The 26,019-nt window shown below is 32.5% G+C and overlaps 2 protein-coding genes across 3 annotated transcripts; both read right to left on the reverse strand.

Annotated features, from left to right (window-relative positions):
- On the reverse strand, nucleotides 722-2,191 carry LOC109347485 (40S ribosomal protein S27-2). The gene is made up of 4 exons (XM_019587362.1): nucleotides 2,067-2,191; nucleotides 1,586-1,687; nucleotides 1,391-1,419; nucleotides 722-1,088 (listed from the first exon to the last, which is right to left on the reverse strand). Exons 1-4 carry the CDS (start codon nucleotides 2,067-2,069, stop codon nucleotides 962-964), a joined length of 261 nt encoding a protein of 86 aa, XP_019442907.1. The 5' UTR covers nucleotides 2,070-2,191; the 3' UTR covers nucleotides 722-961.
- Nucleotides 7,591-14,960, reverse strand: LOC109347484 (cytochrome b-c1 complex subunit Rieske-4, mitochondrial-like). 2 transcript variants are annotated; one of them, XM_019587361.1, is made up of 2 exons: nucleotides 14,735-14,960; nucleotides 7,591-8,543 (listed from the first exon to the last, which is right to left on the reverse strand). In XM_019587361.1, the coding sequence occupies exons 1-2, from the start codon at nucleotides 14,892-14,894 to the stop codon at nucleotides 7,900-7,902; spliced, it is 804 nt and encodes a 267-aa protein (XP_019442906.1). In that variant the 5' UTR covers nucleotides 14,895-14,960; the 3' UTR covers nucleotides 7,591-7,899. The 2 variants fall into 2 exon arrangements, with proteins under 2 accessions (XP_019442906.1, XP_019442905.1); XM_019587360.1 differs by lacking the exon at nucleotides 14,735-14,960 and adding an exon at nucleotides 11,319-11,540.

Raw genomic sequence — 26,019 nt, forward strand, 5'->3', positions numbered from 1 at the left:
AGACAAAATGAACTCATACATAATTCTCATTTATTTGGATAAGACATAAGTGAAGATGTCTAGAGATTGTGGAAACTTTTAGAGAAAAAAGTATTCAAATAGCCTATATTTGAACAATATGACATTGTTCATTATTTATAAAAAGGTATTTTATAAATTTTGTCCATTTTCATCCCCATCCAAAACCCTCTGTCCAAACAAAATCTAAGAGCTAACTTACTTTACTGCATCAAATAATCACTACATCAACTAACGAATTTATGACATACACTAAAACAACCACCACCCCAAAAGATATATTGACAATTTTAGAGGGGAAATTGCAGTAACTTAGCAATTAGTGCCTACACACATCTGCACTGATTGAATCATTATACACATTAAGAAGGGTTAACCACATAATAAAGTAATATGGTGGTTAGAGTGAAGGGTTTAAGGAATGGAAAGAAGAAGGTTATAGGTTCGAGGTGCACCCCGAACAAAATACTAACATACCATGAAGAAAAAAACCTCTAGTATAACACACCCAGTCCATAAGCACAGATGCACAGTAACAAGCAGATATACAACGGTTGCAGAAAAAGAACAAGGACAATACATAGAGAAAGAAGACAACCTACTACATTCTAGCAATTTCACTTATAAATGCTATCCTCCATGATAATAGCTAGAATATACAGATCAAGGAACTACATGGCGTTTTCGATAGGAACATCATATAAACAAACAAATGAAGGTGCACTCTCAAAAACATGTACTACAAAATCAATATCCAACAAAACCATTTTTCACTGCAGTAAAGAAAAATCCAAGATCAGGTGATATCTTTATCATGTCTTGGATTAGATAGGGAGACAGTGTTACAATTTAGCAAAATATATCAAAACTAAAATCGATTACATCTTAAACTGAAACTGAAACTCTCCAATCATGTTTCGAGAAATAAAGGCTATGGCACCATTTAGTCTCCCTTCCTCCTAAATGAGCAGCCCTCGGTTAGCCTTGCCTTTCCGCCTGTTGGTTGGCATAAGACAGTCTGGCAGTTGCCGCATACCACCACTGTTTGAGAGTGGCTGAAGACAGTGGTTCTGCATCCAAGTTAAACATAATCAAAAGCACATCCCTTTAATTCCTAAAAGCTATTAAATTATTAAAACAATATAAGGGTAGCCTAAAGAGTTGGTTTTCGGAGGGTAACTGGGGGAATGAAAGATTCGAGAGTTATGAAATACACTTGTCAGATGACTCTAAAGATTTCCATTTGTCTTTCTTCCCCTCCAAAAACTCAACACGCAGACAGATCCTAAGAGACAACCATCACGTTGTGTCAAGGTTACCTCTTGTTTTTTACAAGAACAAAAAAAAAAAGAAACAAATGGATCTCACTTACATGTTGAAGCAACCTTGGCATTTAACATCCTGAAATAAAAAAAGAGCAGCTTAGGAAGGGACAAATTGCATAATAAACAAATAATCAAAACTCCAAAAAGATCAAAATACTAAAAACACATTAACTACAAACCATGTACTAAAGAAAATTTATATTTAAAATCAAAACAACAATATAAATAGGGTATATAAATACCATGAAGAAAGAATTCGGGGTCTGAACAAGACGTTTGAGCTTGTGCTTTCTCTTCTCCAACTCAACTGGGGGATTTAGCAGATCAATATCATTCTGAAGAACCTATTCATCAAACAAGTACAGAAACTTTGTCATTCAAAAAAATCATAGGCCACAACATAATAATAATTGAAATCCCATTACTACATTTTGTCCACAAAAATTTCACACAGATTGATAAAATACCAAGAAAAATGAAAATCTAAAATACACCCAAACACAGAAAATAAAAAATTATAATTTTTATTCATCTATCTTCCAAGAAAGAACCCAAAAAGCAATTTTACAAATAACTTATTACCAGTTTTTTTCTAGCATTAAAAAGGGCACAATGTGGTAATAATACATATGCAGATAGAAAATTGAAAACACAACACAAATTATTAGAGGATGAATTTCAGATCTGAACAAGAATTATGGGATATGTATCAGTATTACTCACCATGTTTGAAGCAAATTCTGTAGCAGTTTCAGAGAAGCTCTACCCTAACTATAAGTTTTGCAGCAACAAATAAGAATGTATAAGAAGAAACAAATACTTATAAGAGGGTTATTGGGTTGGCCCAAATGCCCTCATTGCCCTAGTTCTTTAATAACTTTTACCTGAGATTATTTTTATTTACTTTGAAGTTTTTTTTTTTCTTTTTAACTTTTTAAGATTGAAACATGTGATTTTCTTCTTTCATTCAAGGATATTTCGTACCATGTATAAAGTTGATCACTTTCTGGGTAAGTAATCATTCTTTTCAGCAAGAGTCCCTATTAGAGATCAAAGTTAGGCGTCATGGACATGCTGAGAAGGCCGGTTCCTTACCCGATCCTGAATGTTGGTTGAATCATTTTTTTTTTAATCTCAACTTAGACTTGAAGTTAAACCGACCCTAAATATTGATCGGTTTAGCATTTAAACCGGACTCGGTCCGTCCCTAGACTCAATTAAATATAATACATACTCATTTTACATAAAGTCTTTTCAATATTACTTGTTATTATGAATATGTAATTTGACATATAAAATGGTATATGTATATATATTGTTAATCATGTATATATGCTGAAAAAAATTAGAGAATCAATTATACGTTCGACAAAAAATATGTCATTACTCGATAAACAATTGAATAGAGACATATACAAATATGATGAGTGAGTGTAATTATAAGACGGGTTGGGCAGGGGCATGTTTGTTACCACCCGGTCCTAAATATTGACTGAATCTAATTTTTAAACATGAACCTAGACTCAACCATATTTAAATCTTATCATAATTAGGTTATATCAGGTGAGCAGGTAGTCGAGTCTTATTCATTCCTAATCAAAGATTATTCTTTGATCTTGTACTATATATTGACATTAAGAGGTTGTATAGAATTTTACCAAATCTTGGTTGTCTAAGTTTAAATCTATTTTGAATCCCTATATCACATGATGATTTTAAATAGTCCATATATAAACATAATTACGTTTTAAATTATTGAATCATAGTTTAGTTTGATTTTCTTCTTCGCACTAAGCAAAAACATGTTAAGTTCTAATATCTCATCTTGTATGAAGTCGTAGTGATATCTCACCAACACTAACAAATTTTGCATAACGATGAAGACACAAAAATATTAATTATCAGTGTGGATGAGTTTATACTTGATGTATCTAAGCATTTATTTTAGTTAGATACATTAATGTACCTAACCCTTATTTCTATTATAAACATTGTGATTGTATATTACTGCTCGTATAAATATAGATAAGTAGGATTAAGGGTGAAAACATGTTAGTTCAGACTTTGCCTTAAACATACTTGATCTATATAACATATAAAAGTCTGGGTTTGACATGTTAGCCTGTTTAAAAAATTTCAAAGCATATACCTGACATATTTAAAAGTTTGGTTTGACATGTTTAAAAATTTAATCTGGTCTGTTAGCTTATTTATCTGTTAGCATATTTAAAGACATATTATACTACATGTTCATGAAATAGGCTATCATGTCTATATTTAAATGAGCTTATTATAAAACTTTTTTTTTTAAATTGATCTAATTCTAATAATTAAATTATATTTTTGTATACATTTTTATAATATTATTACATATATAATAATATTATTTATATTAAAATAATATAATTTTAATATTCTTATATAATATAATTAAATATATCAGTATTTTAGGCTTAATAAGTTTTTTAGGTGCCCTAAAGTCTGGTCTGTTAACCTAAATAGTCTTTTTAGAAAGCTTGAGTCTAACTTGTTCATAAAAAAGTCTAACATGACCTAGCCTCTTATAGGTCAAGTAATATACCCTTAATAGACGGTCTGACCTATTTCCACCTTCACGTTCATTTGTAATAAGAATTTCAGATTCCTTCTCTCTTCTATCTCTCTCAGTTTTCTTTTTCCTTCTCTCAAGATTCCACTTCCTCTCTTTTTCAATGTTTCTCTTTTCTTCTTCACATAATAACTTCTTCTAAATTCTATCAATAATAAAATAGTCATAATAAGGACTAAAACAAATTATTTTTTCTAGGGACTAAAAATAGAACAATCACATTAACAAAAGACTATAACCTATTTGTTTTTTTTATGATCGAAGAATGGAGACTTTGAGAGCAGTGTTGTGAAACCCGAGCCGGACGTCAAATCGGCAGAGGTCCCGTATTAGGTTTAACCGGTTTAAACGGTTAAACCGTCCGGTCTGACCGGGTGATTTTGTACATAATTAATAATTTTTATTTATAAATATATAGTTATATATAAATGTAAAACTTTATATAATTAATAATTATGTATAATATATTGAAATAATACGTTTTTATCTTTTTCTGGACCGTAGTAAAACAAAATATTAGAACATCGTCCCATTTTTTTTATTTTTAAGTGAGCCGTCCAGTTTACTTCCCGGGTTAATCCGGTTTAACCGGGTTTAACATGGTCGGACCGGATTTTTTTTCCGGTTCAAAGCGGTCCAACTCTCATTCGGTTAAGACGGCAAACCAGAGCCGTTTTCAAGTCCGGTCAGCGGTCAGACCGGTCGGACCGTCCGGTCCGGTTCCAACAACACTGTTTGAGAGTATAAATAATCATGGATCAATTGTCCAATTTGATCTAGTCATATAAAAAAACTAGCGTTCAAATAGAATGCAGTTATTGGAATACAAAATCCGAATAAATTTATGGGTATCCAAAAATTCGTATGATAGAAAAGTTGTAACATTATAATTTAGGAATTTCTCGTTTTTCAATCTAATTTCTATATAACACACGATATTGGCTACCAAATATGACCTTCTTGAGGGGTTTTAATTCAATGAGTTTTATTTGGGTAACTTCACAAAATTTAAGATGTTTAATGAAAGGTCGAATAACTTACGTTTCAAATCGTGTTTTTAATTTGATTTTCCTTCAACGTAGTTTGATCTTTATCAAATGGTTTATATATACCAACGGACGTTGGTTCAAGTGGTACATGAAAAAATGCTCATCGGAAGAATTAGTCCCACGTACATGTAGATGTTCTCGGCTCGGACAGGATTGCCTCTAATATGAGGAAAAATGTGGGAAACCAAAAAAATGGTTTATATATGTTGAAGTAGCTAAAATGAAAGTCATCGAATTTAGCAACATGGATAATGTTTCTCATACACTTTTTAAGGCAGTCAAAAGGTGTAACGAGAAGAAAGAACAAAAAAAAAAATGAAAGATGTGATTTAAAAGGATGTGGGATAGTAAATATAATTATTGAATTATTTTATAGAACTTTTATATTCCTACACTATTTTTTCTTATCCCACCATTTGCACTTCATTTTACTTTTTACCCTCTCACTCTTTCACGTCATATCATCAATCACTTCTATTAATAATGTGAGTTTCCTTCACACAATCTTTGAAAACGATCATCATTGGGGAAGAAACTAATTAACTTAACAAGTTTACAAACTTTTAAGTGTGTAAAAAAAATTAAAAAGTGCAAAAAACTTATGATAAAGGTTGAAGATTAAAATGGAGAAAGATAAGAAAATGAATTGATATAAGGTGAATGGAATCACACGCAAAGATGGATCATAAACTCGTGATCGGGTATCATAATGAGTTTAGCCCAACAAGTCCCTAAGTGATTCAACTAAGAACTAATGAGAGCATTCCTTAGAATATGCACTAAACAAGCTTCTAAATAAGATGGAGGTTGATTTAATTCATAGAATTGAAGTACATTTAAAGGGTACTTGAGTGTATAGAAGAGAACAACCTCTATTATGATATCACAAGTAATGCAATCATAAATATTTTGTCCTCTACTAAGTGCATTTGGACAATAAAAAGACAGTGGAAAAAATACACACTCAACAAATTAACGCGGCTCATGATAAAAACTTCTAAAACCACTCATTTAAAAAGGGAAATTACAATAATTCAGAAAATTATGAAAATTGACTGGCAACGATCATGTCGTGCATGAGTACACGACTCGTGTCATGTTCGAGTAGTCAACACACCGAGGCCGTGGGTCACGACATAGTTATGACGGATAGAATCGCTCCATTCTTCAACACAATGCACCACCTTCTATGCCTCAATGTTTTTGGTATTGTTTGTCTTTGCCCATGTCAATATCAATTATTTTCTCTTATATTTCTCTTCTTTAGTATCTTACACTCTATTTTAGGATGTAGGAAAAACATTTTCCCTAGGATCATTAATAAATAATTAAGATTATTAATAACATAAAAGTGGAAAGTTGATTAATATTCTTTTTACTCTTTAATTGTTGTATCACATGATCAAATATTATGTCAGGCTTTTTGCATATATAACCCATGAAGGGTTGAGTTATTCATATGATGTAACAAAATAGTTTTCTACAATCATTTGATATAAGTTGCTATGCATTTCATTGGACTTAACATTGTCTATTCTACAATATCAGATAAATAGTTGACTCTCTAACTCTTCTAACCCCTATAATTCTCAAGTCTTTAATTTGATCTCGATGCAAACTATTGACAGATACAAGAATGTCAATCCTTATTTAATATCAGGCACACGTTTATAATATTAATTGAACTCTATGTCTTTACTCGATACTAGGTAGACACATTTTGGTCTCTTAATTAGTTAGGGATGTGTTGAGTAGTATCATCGTATAGAAAAAGTAAGATTTTACAAGTTTAGAGTTTCTTTTGGTTTTTGAGTTTATCTCTTAATCTTTTAGAACTTGAAATTATGATTTGATTCTCTTAAAACACAAGTTAATGGATTAAGGTGTGGCCATAATCAATTATCATTTGTTTGTGATTCATGATTGATTAAGGTGTCAGAATAATCCATTATTTGGACCAAAACACTGTTTCACAACAATTAGAAACCAGTAATTGATATCATGATGTCATAATCCATTAACTCACAAATGTCCATCCCACATGCTGATATTTGACATGAGAATCTAGTTACATGTGACTCTACCCAAAAATAAAAGGTACAACACTAATAGTGATTACAAGGTTCTTTGAATCTTTATATGTTTGCATGTGTGTGTTGTGTCTTATGGTTGAGTTATCTTCATCAAAACTTAGTTGTGCACATTGCTTGCCTCAGTGTTTTCACGCCCTGGTCAATCCATGGCCAACACTGGCTCGGTTCAACCTCAACATCTACCACATCATTCCATCCACTCATACAAAAAGAATACATCCACAGCATATATTAATCATTCTAAGAGTCAACACTCAATGATTTACTGGAGCATTACATAACACATTAAACAGTCCAAATATGTTCGGGGCATTACATAAGACAAACAATTTAAACTACACTTAAAGAACATCTCCCAAGATCAGTGAATGAAAATGTTAACCTTCATAATACATGTGGCAGATGATATAACTATTTAGGGGAAAAAGTTTGTAACACTTGCATCAATTCAAGATTCCAACCCGGGTTTTGCATAATGGGAAACAAGCACATGCCACTAAAACCAAATTTTGGTTGGATTAATTCAACTGCTCCAATATTCTTATTGGCTAAGCAAATATAAAAAATGGTATACATGATGCAAAATTCAAAATTCCTGACATTGTCAGCTATACGCTCAGCAAAAGCCAGGCTGTTATTGATGTGTCTGGCCAAACAGTGAAGATTAACACTTCCAAGTTACTTAAGCAACTTGCTAAACATACCCAATAAAGACTCAAGTGTAGATGTGCAAATGGCACATTTCAACATTATCCAATAAATTGAACAAAAACAAAAAGTAAACTCTTCCCAAATGATCATGATTATCAACCAATCAGCAACTTGTTTTCTTCCAAGAAGGAATAAGTGGGAACCTCCAAGTTGTATGGTGCTGGTCCCTTCCTAATTCTTCCAGAAACATCATAATGTGAACCATGGCATGGGCAAAACCACCCACCAAAGTCACCAGCATTTGGCAATGGAATGCAACCCAAATGTGTGCAAACCCCAACCACTATGAGCCATTCTGGGTTCTTCACTCTATCTGAATCTGGTTGAGGATCACGGAGAGACCCGACATCAACACTGTTTGCCACGCTAATATCATCCTCTGTTCGGCGCCTGATGAATACAGGCTTTCCACGCCACTTAACAGTCACAGTAGAGCCTGGCTCAATACTGGAGAGATCAACCTCAAGTGAGGCCATAGCAAGAACATCCTTACTGGCAGACATGCTGAGCACAAACTTGAGTACAAGGAGACGGACCAGAGAGGCATAAACAAACCTACCACCGGTTAGGACAAAGTAGGCAAATGCCCTCTTGCTTGGGTCACCTGGAGGAAATCGCTCATGGTTGTGCTCATCATAAACAATCTTAGAAGATGGGTTTTTAATAGCAGCAATAGTGGCTGGAATGTCAGGAATGATGCTGTTTTCTTTGGTATGGATCAGTGATTCACTAGCAAAACCTAAAAAAAATCAAATCAAATGACATCTGTTACTAGAGTCTCTTTAGTTGGATGCAAAAATAATAAATCAACTAATGGAGAAAAGCAAGCATCAACCTAAGTGAAGAACCCAAAAACTAGGCACATGCACAATTAAAAACCAATTCTCATTTGTTGCTGAATATTTTATCAATTAACACAGGAGATGTAAATTATAATAGTAGCAAAAACAGACACTTTTACCCAAAAGAGAAATATAATAGACATTGAATTGTGTCAACGACTCTTAATATTAAGCCCTGCCAAAATACAGTTAGCCTTCCTTCAAATAAATAAATTAATAAAAGGGAATAAGACAGGAGAGGAAGAAAACAACTGGATTCACAACCAGTTTAAAATCACAGCATCCATTGATTGAAGTAAAAAATCGTAGTGTTTCATATGGTAGTTGGAACCTCCAGGTTACTTACCATGTTTGTAACATCAAAATCCACATGACCAAAACTTTATAGCCTTTCCGTTTTCGATAAAACATAGCTTACTAACTAAAAAGGATTGCCCAGTGCATGAGGCTCCCATCTAGTGGGGTCTGGAGAGGGTACATCACATGTACAAAGCCTTACCCTGCAATGTGTTTCCAGGATGTGATCATGTGAACTCTCCAGGTCACAACCTTGCCATTACATAAAGGCTCACCCTCACATAACTTACTAATTATTTATAGTTTTTTTTAAAAATAAAGCTACCTCTATTACTACTATTATCAAAGAAAAAACAATATTCATGATTTGAATCCATTTAAAAAGTTTAGAGATAGCAACTAGCTTCACCAGGTAGTAGTGTCACATGAAAATGAATGCAAAACAGTTGGGTAGTAAGTAGTAACTGCTTTTACATGTTCAATTATGTTTTTGCTAATATAAAAAGTAGAATGGCACACTTAGGCACCTTTTATTTATCACCGCTAAGGACATTTTCTTGAAGAAAAAGGAAGAGAAGGGAAGAAATTTTTTATAGGTAAACCTTCCGCTGCTTTCGGAGTTTTATGAAAGAAGAATAGGAAAACAAGGGAATTTGAAATGATCATTGGACACCAACTCTGATTCACTTCAAAGTTTCACCAATTCTTGAGGATTTTAAACATCCAAAAAAAAGAGAAATAAATTTGTTATTCAGATCCTGTATTGAAAAAATTGTTATTCAAAACTTCATTCACTGTCACTTTTCTTAATAATAAATGAAGAATTTTATGAGAGGAGCATAATACAAAAAAGTAGAAGAGGATAAAACATCAAAATCCACACAAATCTAAAAGCCTATTGCTGTGCTTACATTATCAATTGAAAAGATAGGAAGAAATTTACGACAACAAATTAGGCAACAGCTGACCACTTTCATGGTTTCACATTCAGCTACTCCTGATAAACTCAGTTTTTACATTCACCAACATTATTTACTTATTATTCTACATTCAATTTTTTACATAAAAAAAGTCTAAAAAAGTCACCGTTTAAAGAAAATTGAATATTTTTTCATCGTCCAAGTGCCCTTCAAGTTTTTTATGCTTTGAAAAAATAAAATGACAAACAGCTAAACTTTCATAGAAGCAGCTAGACACAGCATAATCAACCACAAAGTACAAAACTGCAGCAGCAACAAGGTCTGCTTAGTTCTTTCAAACTATTCAGTACAAGATGAAAACTATTGGAAAGTGGTAGGAGTCATATGGCTTATAACCACTTTTCATCAGAAGGATAGTCAGTGCACAAAGCTCTCACCTAGTAAGGTCGGGAAAGGATAGGAATACACAACCAAGGTTTTAAATCAGGTCCACGACCACTACATACACCAATATGTCAAGGTTTTGGGAGTCACCGAGACAATATCATAATCTATCGCGAATGCCAACAACTGTCCGAAACCGGCCAAGGTTTTCTAAGTTTTCAAAACAGTTATTTAACACCTTGTACACAACCTTGCCCTCACAAACAAAGAGACTGTTTCACTGACCTCACAGTCACAAGGCAAACAACCTTAGAGTTGCGCCGAGGCTCATCATCTTAAAACCAAATTTCATCAATGAAGAAAAAGGAAAAAAAGTACTTCAAAACAAAAAACACTGATAGCAAATGAAAGTAAAATCAACTCCCTCTTGCCTAGGAATTGAAATTCACAAGTGAAAGTGCAAAATAGGCAAACCTCACAATCTTCTATCTTTATTAACACCAAATAAAAAATTCTCATAATGCAAAACTAGCCACATTGAATAAATACTTGAGCTCAAAAAAAGATTCAAATCAACTATACAAAGTGAAAGAAGACTAAATAAACCAATCCACACACAAATATGATTTAAAGACCTAAAATTTTGAATCCAAATTGTTATTCTTATCAATAACAAATCTACAACTTTGGTAAATCAGCCATCAATAACTCAAACATTAAAATGATTTAAATTCATATTCAAAAGCCTAAACAAGAAAAATTCTTATCCTATAAACGCGAGACATACACGTCAATAAATTAAAATCATAAAACAAAACACATCAAATAAATTAAAATCATAAAACAAAACACATCAAAGAAGTTAAAATCAGAAAACAAAAACACATCAAATAACTTCAAATCAGAAAACAAAACACATCAAATAAATTAAAATCAGAAAACAAAACAAATAAAATAAATGAAAACAAAACAACGAGAAACGAAATCGTTTCCATATTAACCTCAAAGTCAAAACCACAAACGAATCGAATTATTACATAAATAAGAAGGGAAAAAAGGTAAAATCAAAACCTCGAAAGTGTGAAACGGAAAGCGAGTGTTGAATAGAAGAAGGAGAATTGGATCTGTTATCATCGATAGGATTCTGAGAATGGAAAGCGTATGCAGAAGATTGGTGGGCCCTCCATTGAGAAGAAGAAGAAGAAAGCCTTCTAGCTGCAACCCTCAACATCTTTTTTTCTTCCTATTATGTCCTTTTTCTTTTGTGAACAAAAAATGGAACTGGTAAAATTATATAAACAGTGAAAACCCTAGAGAGAACGTGCTTTGGAATGTGGAGAAATTGAACTATACCATTCTATTGTTTTGGGCCTGGAAGAAAATGGGCTATTTTCTCGGTTATTATGGGCTTTAATTTTTCATAACATCAAAATTACGGACAACAACGGGCACAAGTGTGTGGATAGTGTTTTCTCGCTTCAAAACCTATAATACAGGTAGTGGATATTTATAGGTATCAAACAAATTGTTAATTTTAATTATATATTTATATAATTTTTAATAATCAATATATAAATAAATTATTACATCAATAATATGATAAATTTATGATGATAGTCAAATAGTTATAATTTACTATAAAATAATAATAATGAAGTATATGATCTATAATATTAAAATAATAAAAAACTATGATCATATATTAAAAAATTAATTAAAAACTAAATTTATATTTTTATATATATCCATATGGCGGGTATCATAAAACATGTTCTACTCATAAGTTAATATTGCGTGTTCCCGTTGAAGATATTTTTATGGGTCGAGTTTTTTTGTCATCCCTAATCAAAACCTAAATTTACACCCAACTTTTTTAGTGTAATTTTTATAGATTGTCACTGTAAAAATTTATACACAGTCAATATATCATTCAGAAATCATTTGTATTACTTTTTTGATGAGTCAATAATAATTAAAATTTTATGATAAATATAGACTAATAATACATAAAACTCTTATAGTGACGGCTTACATTTTTTTTCTCTTTTTTTAGTTTGGATTTAAACCTAAGACATTAATTTTCATAGCGGTTTTTTTTCAAGATTCCAACTATGTTCCCTCTTATTTAGTGCATAGTTCATTGTCTTTCTTCACTTGAACTGCTTCATTTCTCATTAGAATTATATTTGACCTCAAAGTCTCCATTTGGCCTAGGAACCTCTATCAAAACTGACTGTTTCAACATGAAATCTTCATCAAACACTGCACCTATCCTCAACACCACTTTTCTAGAAATTGGATCCCATAACTTAAACTCATTCACACCTTTGATATATCCAATGAATTTACACCACTTTGACTTGAGATCAAATTTAGAGCATTCATCATTATGTACATGTACATACATTGGACAACCAAATATACGCAAATTGTTGTAATTGACTAGGTTACATGTCCATACTTCCTTTGCAATCTTACCATCCAAAGAAGATCGTGGGGAACTGGTGATATATTGATGACATAACATGTCATACTAAATGCCTCTATCCAAAAACCTTTGAAAAGTCCACAATTCAGTCTTAGACATTAGACTCTCTTTATAAGAGTCTTGTTCATCCTCTATGCAACACCATTTAGCTGAGGAGGAGATTGTTGGGTTTATTCAAGTGTGATGTCCCACATTAGATATAAGAAGAAGAGTGAAATAGTTGATAAGTGGTAAAAGTCCAAAATTGATGCTTTAAGATTTTGGTTCAATCATATGTATTGCTCTTATCAAAAGGTATTATTACATTTTACAATAGCAAGAGTCTTATAAGGACATTGCTTTTCCCTATGAACACGACTATGATAGTGGAAACATTCGATGCAAAATATATTAGATTAAGGAGAAACAATAACGGGTGCTTTATTATGATCAAAATCATAGATGAAGTACCAAATGTATTAAACACTCAACTATTTAGAAGGGTGGTGATCGATGAAAAATATGATCCCCGAGAAAAATATTCAGTATTTATAGTCTTCCTCAAGAAATAGTGACTTATCATGAGTCATCTCATACTTGAGGTAGCGTGTCACATCATATTTTTTAATATTGGCTTCCCTAATATCATATTTCTTCTTAAGTGTATCCTACACTTCCTTGACAGTCTTATAGACATTCTAATAATCATAAATATCATCACACATCTCATTCAAAATGAGATTTTTATTGAATATTCATTTTTATTTAATATGGTTAATTCTATCAGCCATGTTATCCTTTATTTCTTTTTAGTTTCCTTAGACACCACATGGAATAATATTAAAAGTGTTGACTATTTTTCTCATAGTAAGGAAAAACATCATTTTCTTTTGCCAACATTTGAAACTATATACTTCAAACCGAAATTGTTGGGAACAAGTGAGCAATGAAATAGTAAAAGAGAATAAAGAAGAGAGAATAACACAGAATTTGATAACGAGGTTCAACCAATTGTGCCTACACCATTGGGGTGTTGAGAGGCTACCTCTATATATTAGAGAATAAAGCTAACACATAAATATATAGCCATCTACCACAACCCTTTAAATATGTCAAGGTTTTGGGAGTCACCGAGACAATATCATAATCTATCGCGAATGCCAACAACTGTCCGAAACCGGCCAAGGTTTTCTAAGTTTTCAAAACAGTTATTTAACACCTTGTACACAACCTTGCCCTCACAAACAAAGAGACTGTTTCACTGACCTCACAGTCACAAGGCAAACAACCTTAGAGTTGCGCCGAGGCTCATCATCTTAAAACCAAATTTCATCAATGAAGAAAAAGGAAAAAAAGTACTTCAAAACAAAAAACACTGATAGCAAATGAAAGTAAAATCAACTCCCTCTTGCCTAGGAATTGAAATTCACAAGTGAAAGTGCAAAATAGGCAAACCTCACAATCTTCTATCTTTATTAACACCAAATAAAAAATTCTCATAATGCAAAACTAGCCACATTGAATAAATACTTGAGCTCAAAAAAAGATTCAAATCAACTATACAAAGTGAAAGAAGACTAAATAAACCAATCCACACACAAATATGATTTAAAGACCTAAAATTTTGAATCCAAATTGTTATTCTTATCAATAACAAATCTACAACTTTGGTAAATCAGCCATCAATAACTCAAACATTAAAATGATTTAAATTCATATTCAAAAGCCTAAACAAGAAAAATTCTTATCCTATAAACGCGAGACATACACGTCAATAAATTAAAATCATAAAACAAAACACATCAAAGAAGTTAAAATCAGAAAACAAAAACACATCAAATAACTTCAAATCAGAAAACAAAACACATCAAATAAATTAAAATCAGAAAACAAAACAAATAAAATAAATGAAAACAAAACAACGAGAAACGAAATCGTTTCCATATTAACCTCAAAGTCAAAACCACAAACGAATCGAATTATTACATAAATAAGAAGGGAAAAAAGGTAAAATCAAAACCTCGAAAGTGTGAAACGGAAAGCGAGTGTTGAATAGAAGAAGGAGAATTGGATCTGTTATCATCGATAGGATTCTGAGAATGGAAAGCGTATGCAGAAGATTGGTGGGCCCTCCATTGAGAAGAAGAAGAAGAAAGCCTTCTAGCTGCAACCCTCAACATCTTTTTTTCTTCCTATTATGTCCTTTTTCTTTTGTGAACAAAAAATGGAACTGGTAAAATTATATAAACAGTGAAAACCCTAGAGAGAACGTGCTTTGGAATGTGGAGAAATTGAACTATACCATTCTATTGTTTTGGGCCTGGAAGAAAATGGGCTATTTTCTCGGTTATTATGGGCTTTAATTTTTCATAACATCAAAATTACGGACAACAACGGGCACAAGTGTGTGGATAGTGTTTTCTCGCTTCAAAACCTATAATACAGGTAGTGGATATTTATAGGTATCAAACAAATTGTTAATTTTAATTATATATTTATATAATTTTTAATAATCAATATATAAATAAATTATTACATCAATAATATGATAAATTTATGATGATAGTCAAATAGTTATAATTTACTATAAAATAATAATAATGAAGTATATGATCTATAATATTAAAATAATAAAAAACTATGATCATATATTAAAAAATTAATTAAAAACTAAATTTATATTTTTATATATATCCATATGGCGGGTATCATAAAACATGTTCTACTCATAAGTTAATATTGCGTGTTCCCGTTGAAGATATTTTTATGGGTCGAGTTTTTTTGTCATCCCTAATCAAAACCTAAATTTACACCCAACTTTTTTAGTGTAATTTTTATAGATTGTCACTGTAAAAATTTATACACAGTCAATATATCATTCAGAAATCATTTGTATTACTTTTTTGATGAGTCAATAATAATTAAAATTTTATGATAAATATAGACTAATAATACATAAAACTCTTATAGTGACGGCTTACATTTTTTTTCTCTTTTTTTAGTTTGGATTTAAACCTAAGACATTAATTTTCATAGCGGTTTTTTTTCAAGATTCCAACTATGTTCCCTCTTATTTAGTGCATAGTTCATTGTCTTTCTTCACTTGAACTGCTTCATTTCTCATTAGAATTATATTTGACCTCAAAGTCTCCATTTGGCCTAGGAACCTCTATCAAAACTGACTGTTTCAACATGAAATCTTCATCAAACACTGCACCTATCCTCAACACCACTTTTCTAGAAATTGGATCCCATAACTTAAACTCATTCACACCTTTGATATATCCAATGAATTTACACCACTTTGACTTGAGATCAAATTTAGAGCATTCATCATTATGTACATGTACATACATTGGACAACCAAATATACGCAAATTGTTGTAATTGACTAGGTTACATGTCCATACTTCCTTTGCAATCTTACCATCCAAAGAAGATCGTGGGGAACTGGTGATATATTGATGACATAACATGTCATACTAAATGCCTCTATCCAAAAACCTTTGAAAAGTCCACAATTCAGTCTTAGACATTAGACTCTCTTTATAAGAGTCTTGTTCATCCTCTATGCAACACCATTTAGCTGAGGAGGAGATTGTTGGGTTTATTCAAGTGTGATGTCCCACATTAGATATAAGAAGAAGAGTGAAATAGTTGATAAGTGGTAAAAGTCCAAAATTGATGCTTTAAGATTTTGGTTCAATCATATGTATTGCTCTTATCAAAAGGTATTATTACATTTTACAATAGCAAGAGTCTTATAAGGACATTGCTTTTCCCTATGAACACGACTATGATAGTGGAAACATTCGATGCAAAATATATTAGATTAAGGAGAAACAATAACGGGTGCTTTATTATGATCAAAATCATAGATGAAGTACCAAATGTATTAAACACTCAACTATTTAGAAGGGTGGTGATCGATGAAAAATATGATCCCCGAGAAAAATATTCAGTATTTATAGTCTTCCTCAAGAAATAGTGACTTATCATGAGTCATCTCATACTTGAGGTAGCGTGTCACATCATATTTTTTAATATTGGCTTCCCTAATATCATATTTCTTCTTAAGTGTATCCTACACTTCCTTGACAGTCTTATAGACATTCTAATAATCATAAATATCATCACACATCTCATTCAAAATGAGATTTTTATTGAATATTCATTTTTATTTAATATGGTTAATTCTATCAGCCATGTTATCCTTTATTTCTTTTTAGTTTCCTTAGACACCACATGGAATAATATTAAAAGTGTTGACTATTTTTCTCATAGTAAGGAAAAACATCATTTTCTTTTGCCAACATTTGAAACTATATACTTCAAACCGAAATTGTTGGGAACAAGTGAGCAATGAAATAGTAAAAGAGAATAAAGAAGAGAGAATAACACAGAATTTGATAACGAGGTTCAACCAATTGTGCCTACACCATTGGGGTGTTGAGAGGCTACCTCTATATATTAGAGAATAAAGCTAACACATAAATATATAGCCATCTACCACAACCCTTTATATCAGCTCAAACCTATAACTTATATTATTGTTATCCAAAGAAAGTTCTAATTCAATGGAATATGAGCCATTGTAGAACAAAAAAAGTTTGTTGATGTCAAAGTTGGAAAAATCATAACCAATACTTTATTCGGTAGTCATTGAAGCACAATCTCTTAATATTTTAAAAATAAATTAGAAACCAACTTATGGAACCCGAAAAATTATTGGCTGAGTCAGAGATTATGTCACTTTCTTTAAGATGTTTCATGGTACTATAAAAAAATGTTGAAGCAGACTATCAACCATGATGTCCCCAAGATAAAATAGTCCAGCTCACCATATAGGACACTCGCTGCACTATGTGAAACATTCTAGAATCGCACCCACAAATAAGGCTGGAAACGAGCCGAACTGAGTTGAACCAGAGCTAAACTCGATAAGGATATGCTCAGCTCGAAACTTGACTCGATTTTGATACGAGTTACTTTTTTAGCTCGAATTCTGCTTGGTTAAAGTTCACGAATTGTTCGGATCAACTCATATTGATTCATTTGAACAACTTAAATAATTATTTTTTATAAATATTGCACAAGGTTATATATATAAGTAACATTGTTTATATATATAATAACAGTAAAAATAAAAAATAATGCATGAGTTATAATATAATAACAATAAACATAAAAAATAATATTTATATTTAAACCTATATATATATATCGAGTCAACTCATGAACCTAACAAGTCGAAGTGTATCCACCTCAAGTTTGGCTCATTTAGTTCATGAATCAAGTTTATCGAGATAAATAACGAGTCAAATTTCAAATGAATATCGAGTTGGTTCAATTCATTATTAGCCCTACCCATAAACATCGGATAATATCACTCTATATGGCTACTGCCACCCTAAATTAAGCACCAAGGATAAAGAGGAAGGAGGTCGAAATGCTTTGGCAAATAAAGAGAGAGAAAGAAAAAGTTGAGGGATCACATCTCAATTGGTGTATTTTGTTAAAAGCTCGAAGACTCAATTTATAGGTCTAGGAACCCAAACAACCAAAAAACACAATGTTCCACATAACATCTGTTACAGAAACCGAAAAGCTAGATGAAGTGCAAGTGGAACAAAAACTGTCGTGTATGGATCGTGCGCTGGGTAGTTGAAGATAGCAAGAGAAGAAGCTTTAACTAGTGGTAAATGATTGATTGTGATTGGTACTCTTTGAAAGAAGTGGGTGTTAAAAATTTTGGGTCACATATACAATGTTTAAGTGTGTTTGGACCATTAGTTTTATTAGCCAAACTAAAATGATATAATTTAAGTATGGTTTATGACTTTGAACATACTTATCATAAAAATTATTGTGTAAATAATAACGGTTTTAGTTCTAGTTTTTAGTGGACTAAATTAGAAATAAGAAAATTATGGTGCATCACTTTTCACGAAAGAAGTTTGAATTCAAAGGTGATTACTCTTCATAAAAGAGCATGAACTCAAATGATCATCATTCTTCATGCGGAGTATGCACTGCTTATAAATAATGGTTTCCAAGTCATATGTACTAATCATCAATCGAATTCCTATTCTAAAATGAGATATTTTCTAATCATCAAGGACATTTGTGCATAATGACTTGGAAGACCAAAAAACTTACATGTTCTACCATAAACATGGCGTTAGATACAAGATAAATGACAAGTAAATATGTTATTCATATTCTCTATGAATATATTCAGGTATACTTCCACTCTATATTTCTTGGTGGTCTTCATAATTTCATATGAATGATATTAACCATATAATGCTCATCATCTTTAAGTAATTTTTTCCATCAAAGTCTAAGGTTTTCCTACATTGGGTTGTAAGTTTGATTATTAGGGGTGATTTTCTGTTGAATAGAATATGAAGTAAAAGAGGTATAGAGCAAAACTTGATATCCGTGGATCATGATAATTTTTAGAGAATAAGACAGATAGGTTAATATTGGATATAAAGAGCACTGTTGTGAGATTTTGAGGCCACGATGTGAGATTTTTAGAGGCCACAAATAAAAACAAGACCGTGAGATGTTGGGTCAATTTTTGAGGATGATCAACACATGAAATTTTGAATAAGGATGGTGATATTGTTGTGTAATGTCTCATATTCTCTAAATAATAACAATACAAGTTATAGGTTTGGGCTAATGTAAAGGGGTTGAGGTAAATGACTATATATTTATGTTATATGAACCTAATGCCTAATGTAACAAGGAGAACAATAGCTAAACGCAAATCCTTATTCTCTAATACATAGTGGTTGCCTCTCAATGCTCCCGGAGATGTATGCACCATTGGCCGAACCTCGTTACCAAATTCCTTGTGTTATTCTCTTATCTCTACTCTTATACTATTTGATTGTTTGCTTGTTCCTAACAATTGGTATTAGATGACTCTTAAATCAGGTGCCAAATTCGAGGTGGGGAAGTTCGATGGAACTGGTAATTTCATATTGTGGCAAATGAAGGTTAAGGATGTGTTGGCTCATCAAGGTCTATCAAAGGCACTGTGTGAAAATAAACCAAATGATATGGACCAACTGGATTGGGAAAAGTTGAAGAAGAAGGCTGCGGAAACCATACGACTCTATCTATCAGATAAGGTAATGTATCATATTATCGATTTGATGTCACTAGCAGAGGTATGAGAGACATTAGAGAAGCGGTTCATGTCTAAGTCTCTAACAAATAAGTTGTATTTGAAATAAAAACTCTAGGGCCTGAAGATGTAGAAGGATGCTGATTTACAATAACATGTCAATACTTTTAATCAAGTGATCAATGACTTATAGAAACTTGATGTGAAGGTTAATGATGAGGATAAAACAATAATATTATTGTGTTTTTTTGCCAAATTCCTATGAATACTTGGTGATAATATTGACGTATGAGAAAGACTCAATCAAACTGGATGAGATCACATTTGTACTTCTATTTCACACTCAAAGAAGATAGAATGTAGGGGAAAGGTCTCACGGTGATGATCTGTATGTGAAAGGGAACCAAGCACGTGGGAGGAGACAAGGAAGAGGAGGTCATGCCAAAGAGAAAAGAACAAATTCCAGGGGCAGAACACAAACAAAGTGCTTTAAGTGCAAACAAATCAAGCATTAATAAAAGGACTGTCCAAATGAATGGAGTCCTAACAAGTCAGTGAGGGAAAGATGAAGTATCTACATATGCAAATATTGCATAGAAAGATGAATCTAGTTACAACAATGAAATTGATCTACTATATGTATCATAAAATCATAATGCAGATGAGTGGATACTTGACACTGGTTGTTCCCACCACTTTACGTCAAACTGAAAATGGTTCACCACATACAGAGCATGCAATTTTAGTTTCGTGAATCTCGGAAATAATAAAGCATGTAAAATTATTGGCATAAGATAAATTAGAATTGTGATAGATGATGGTGTAGTGAAGACTAGGGATGACAATGGGTACCCAGATCCGTGAGTACCCATAAAAAATACCCGTGATGAGCCGGGTTTGGGTCCATGTTTTTGGACTCGTGATGGGCCGGGTTTGGGTCCGGGTCCGTGTTTTAAGACCCAATATTAGATGGATCTGGGTCTGGGTAAAGAGGTACCCAGATCCATGGTACCCGGACCCGCTATTCCTTCCTAAATATGTGTATCTATATATTTATATATATAATATTGTTAATTCATGATGTGATATTTTTAATTCATAAATGTGATTGTTATGTTGTTAAACATTGATGTTATATTGTTAAATAGTGATGTATTGTTCTGTTACTAATTGATATGTATAATTCAATATTTTATTGATTGAACAATTCTTACTAAATCAATTTTACATCATAACATTGAAATAATCAATTTAAAATGTGTTTAAAACTTTAAATATTTTAGTAATTTTTTCTCTTGTTGATTAGCTAAATAACATATAAGATTGTAGGAAACAAACACATAATTACTTAAATTACTCGCAGTTATTCTTAATGTCCTTTTGGATTTGTGTGTACACGTAGATCCATTGGATACCCAAGGATCTGTGGATAACAGACCAAGCGGATATGAGCATGGGTCTGGGGCGGGTCTGTGATAAAAAAATGAAGCAACAGGATGAGTCCGGGTAATGCACTACCTAGACCCATTCAGATCCATTGTCATTCTTAGTGAAGACGTTATGTAAGGTTAGACACATACCAGATTTGAAGAAAAATTTGAATTCTTTGGGGACATTGCAGGCCAAAGGATTTAGCTATAGAGTTGATGGGGACAATGATATTCTTCGAGTATGAAAAGGTGCTCTGACTATGATGAATGGTAAGAGAACTGTTGAGAACACTTACAAGTTATAGGTGGAGTTGCTAGAGTGGCTGAAGAGATTTTAGTAGATTCTGACCATGATGCTACAAAATTATGGCACATGCGTTTGAGACATATTATTGTGCATGACATGACAACACTATGCAAAAGAAGACGGTTGATGAGAGTCAGCAAATGCAAGCTAGATTTGTGCAAGTATTGTATGCTTGGGAAACATACACAAGTTAGTTTTAAGGCTGGCCAACATAGGACTCGGGGCATTCTAGACCATGTCCACACTAATGAACGGGGATCCACTCAGGAACCATCCCTAGGATGTTCTAGGTATTTTGTTACCTTCGTTGATAACTTTTCTCATAAGGTTTGCGTTTATTTTCTAAATAACAAGTCATAAGTCTTTCCCAAGTTCAAGGTTTGGAAGATAGAGGTAGAGAATCAGATTGGTAGAAAAATCAAATATTTGAGGTCAAACAATGGTATGGAGTACAAAGACTTACAGTTACAAAACTTTTGTGAGGAACATAACATCCAAAGGCATTTTTCAGTGAAGAAGACTCATTGACATAATGGTGTTGCAAAGATGATGAATATAACTCTTATAGAGGGGGACAATTGTATGAGACTGAATGTTGGAATTTCCAAGGATTTGGGCAGAGACACTTAGTATGACAAGCCATGTTATCAATAGATCACTATAGTCTTCATTGGATGGTAAAGTTGCAAAAGAAGTATGGACATGTAACCCAATCAATTATAATATGTTACGCATATTTGTTTGTCCTACTTATGTACATGTACCTAGTGTTGAACGATCTAAACTTGATCCTAAGTGAAAGAGGTGTATCATAATTGGATATACCAATGGTATGAAGGGGTTCAAGTTCTAGGATCCAGTTATCAGAAAAGTGGTGTTAAGCAGAGATGTAGTGTTTCATGAAAATTTCATGCTGAAACAATCAGTTTTTAAATAGGTGCCCAGTCCAAATGGATAGAATTCAGGATCAAATAAGATTCCAGTGAGCAATGAAACATTTTAGGTGAATAAAGGCAAGAAACCATGTACTAGTTCAAGTCAAGAACATGATGATTCATAGGCAGAAAGTTCAGGGGCGTAGGAGTATATACTTGCTAGAGGCAGTGATAGACATCCTATCAGACCTCCAGAGAGATATGGCTTTGAGGATAAGGCTTCAATTGCTATCCATATCAGTTCAAGAGGTCCTTGTAGCTTTCAAGAGGCTATAAATAGCCAAGAGAAAGAACAATGAATGGGTGCCATGATGGAGGAGATATAGTCTTTACACAAGAACCAAACTTGGGAGCTTGCTCCATTGCCCCCAGACAAGCGTGCAATTTGGTGGAAGTGGGGTTAAAAGAAAGGGAAAAGTTCAAGGCTTGTCTTGTAGCAAAAGGGTGTTCACATTAGAAGGGGAACAACTATAATGAGATTTTCTCTCTAGTGGTGAGACACACTTCTTTCAGGGTAGTGTTTGCCTTGATAGCCAACCGTGATATGCACTTAGAACATATAGATGTGAATAATGCCTTTCTCCATGGTGAATCAAAGGAAAAAATTTACATGACACAACCAGAAGGGTTTAGTGCAGCTGGACAGAGTCACTTGGTTTGCAAGTTGAAGAAGTCTGAGTATTGGTTGAAGCACTCTCCCAGATAGTGGTACAAGAGTTTTGACACTTATATGTTGAAGATTGGTTGTAAGAGTTGTGAGCATGATTGATTTGTTTATGTGAGAAGTCTTGATGATGGTTCTTTTATTTTTCTGCTACTTTATATTGATGATATGTTGATTGTTGCTAATCATTTGAGCGATATCAATGAGATGAAAGTCATGCTAGGTATGAAGTTTGAAATGAAAGATTTAGGGGCTGATAGGAAGATTCTTGCGATGGAGATTTACAAGGATAAGAGAGCTAGAAAAATATGGCTCTCCTAGCAAGCTATGTTGAAATGATCTTAGAGAGATTTGATATGAGCAATGCGAAATTAGTGAGTACTCCATTTGAAAATCACTTCAAGCTTTCCCTATATTGGTGTCCAAAGACACATGAAGAGAAGAAGTATGTGTCAAAGGTTCCTTATGCCAATGCAATGGGTTGCCTGATGTATGCTATGGTTTGTACTAGACTAGATTTGGCACAAGTAGTTAGTCAAGTATGCAAGTACATGTCAAAACCAGGGAAGCAACATCGGTAAGCAGTCAAATGAGTTTTCAGATATTTGAAAGGGACTATAGGTCTCAATATCATGTTTGGCAGCCAATAGAGTAAACATTCAGTTGTTGGTTATGTTGATTCTGACTATGCAGAAGACTTGGATGATAGAAGGTCTGCACCATGGTTTGTCTTCATCCTTACAAGTGGACCAATTATGTGGAGATCATTAGTTCATTCTGTTGTTGCTATGTCCATAATTGAAGCAGAGTACATCAAAACAGGTGAAGCTTCTAAGGAAGCCCTATGACTTATGGGGCTGGTAAATGAATTAGGCATTGAGCAAGGTGGAGTTCCTCTACATAGTGATAGTGAGTGTTATCTTCTTGGGAAAGAACCCGATATATCATGCTAGGACCAAACATGGTGATGTGAGATTTCACAAGATCAGAAAGTTGGTAGTTTGTGGGCAGATCCTATTGCAAAAGGTCCACACTTCAGAAAATGTAGCTGATATGTTAACCAAGATCGTTACTGTAGACAAGTTCAGGCATTACCCGAGCTTGCTGAACATTTACTGATGCTAGACTATGAAGCGCCCCCAATCCAATGGCAGAAGATGGAGATTGATGATATTCATCAAGGTGGAGATTGCTATGCAATTACTCATATTAGCTAGATAAAAACAATACAAGTTATGAGTTTGAGCTGACGTAAAGAGGTTAGGGTAGTGAGCTATATGTTTATGTTATATAAACCTAATGTAACAAGGAGATCAATAGCTAAACACAAATCGTTATTTTCTAATACATAATGGTAGTCTCTCAATGTTCTCGTGGATATAGGCAAAATTGGATGAACCTCATTACCAAATTTCTTGTTTTATTCTCTTATCTCTACTCTTATACTATTTGTTTGTTCGATTGTTCCGAACATAGAACATGTTGATTAACACAATTTTATGTGTGCACAAAAAGTTATTGCGATAAAAGTATGCATTAATGGTGTATGAGTTTTATACACTAATATTGTATCATTCGTCATTTATGTTTTTTTGGCATTGATCTTTAAGAAAATACTACAAATAAATAAAGGATAATGTGTTGATGAGTTTTGGATGATATACTAACGAATGATGAATAATATTATGTATACATCTTTATACTGAATTTGCATACATATTTCACTCTTGATCTAATAAGTTAATTTTTCAAGGGAGATATTTAATTGTATTTGTATACATTGAAGAGATAAGAATGGATTGTGTGGTTAGGGATAAGGACTGGCCCAGCCACTCTTTGGTGATGATGAGCACATACACTACACAAAAATTGCATTAATTAGTATTATTATAGTTATATTTTGTTATTTCCCTTCATTTCTCTTATTCCCATACATTTTGAATCATTCAGTACAATTTGTATCTCTTTTCTCAAGTCCTAAATTTGCCACGGAGAATAAGAGAGGATAAAAACTAAGATTACATTATCAAGAAATTTATGATAAATATAATGAATTAATCAAATATAAAAAAGAAGATAATATCATCGAACAATATAATATTTGAAATATTATATAGTAAATTATTAGTCAGAAGATAAATATTAATAAAAGATATCATTGTAAAACAAATCATTAAAAAAATCATCATTTTATTACATTATTATTTTTCCATATAAATGTAACATTATAATTGATAAAATAATTAATACTGAACTTTAATTTGAACATATCAATTGAAGAACATTTTTATGAAAAAAAATAAGAGAAACAATGTAAAAGTTTTATATATTATCCGATTATCATCTATTGTTCATTTTTAATCATCATTAATTCTTCAGAAAAAATAATGCAAATGAATAAGGATAAAATATAAATATTATACTCGAAACATACTTACTAAAAGAGTATAATATATATGTATCAATATATCATTAATTTTATATTATTTTTATTTATAAGTCAACCATAAATAAATATGAATAACTGAATAATGAAATGACATTGTGTGTTTTTTCTCCTACTAAAACTAATATGAGGAGTATAAATGTCACTTTGTCTTTATGGAAGGACAATAAAGTAGTTAAATTCCAGAAACAAAGCGTGCTAGGAACATGGAATAATGAGAAGAAGATGCGTTCCATTTGATGCCACGAAACTAGACGGGACAAAGGGAATAATAGCCGCAAAGGTTGACATATTTTCTTAATAATACGGTGGGTATATTTTTATGCCGTGAGGAATTAATATCTTTTATAATTACACTGTTGTTCCTCCAAACTAATATTAT

This window comes from Lupinus angustifolius, chromosome LG05, assembly GCF_001865875.1.
Source record: "Lupinus angustifolius cultivar Tanjil chromosome LG05, LupAngTanjil_v1.0, whole genome shotgun sequence".
In the NCBI taxonomy this organism is placed as follows: domain Eukaryota; kingdom Viridiplantae; phylum Streptophyta; class Magnoliopsida; order Fabales; family Fabaceae; genus Lupinus; species Lupinus angustifolius.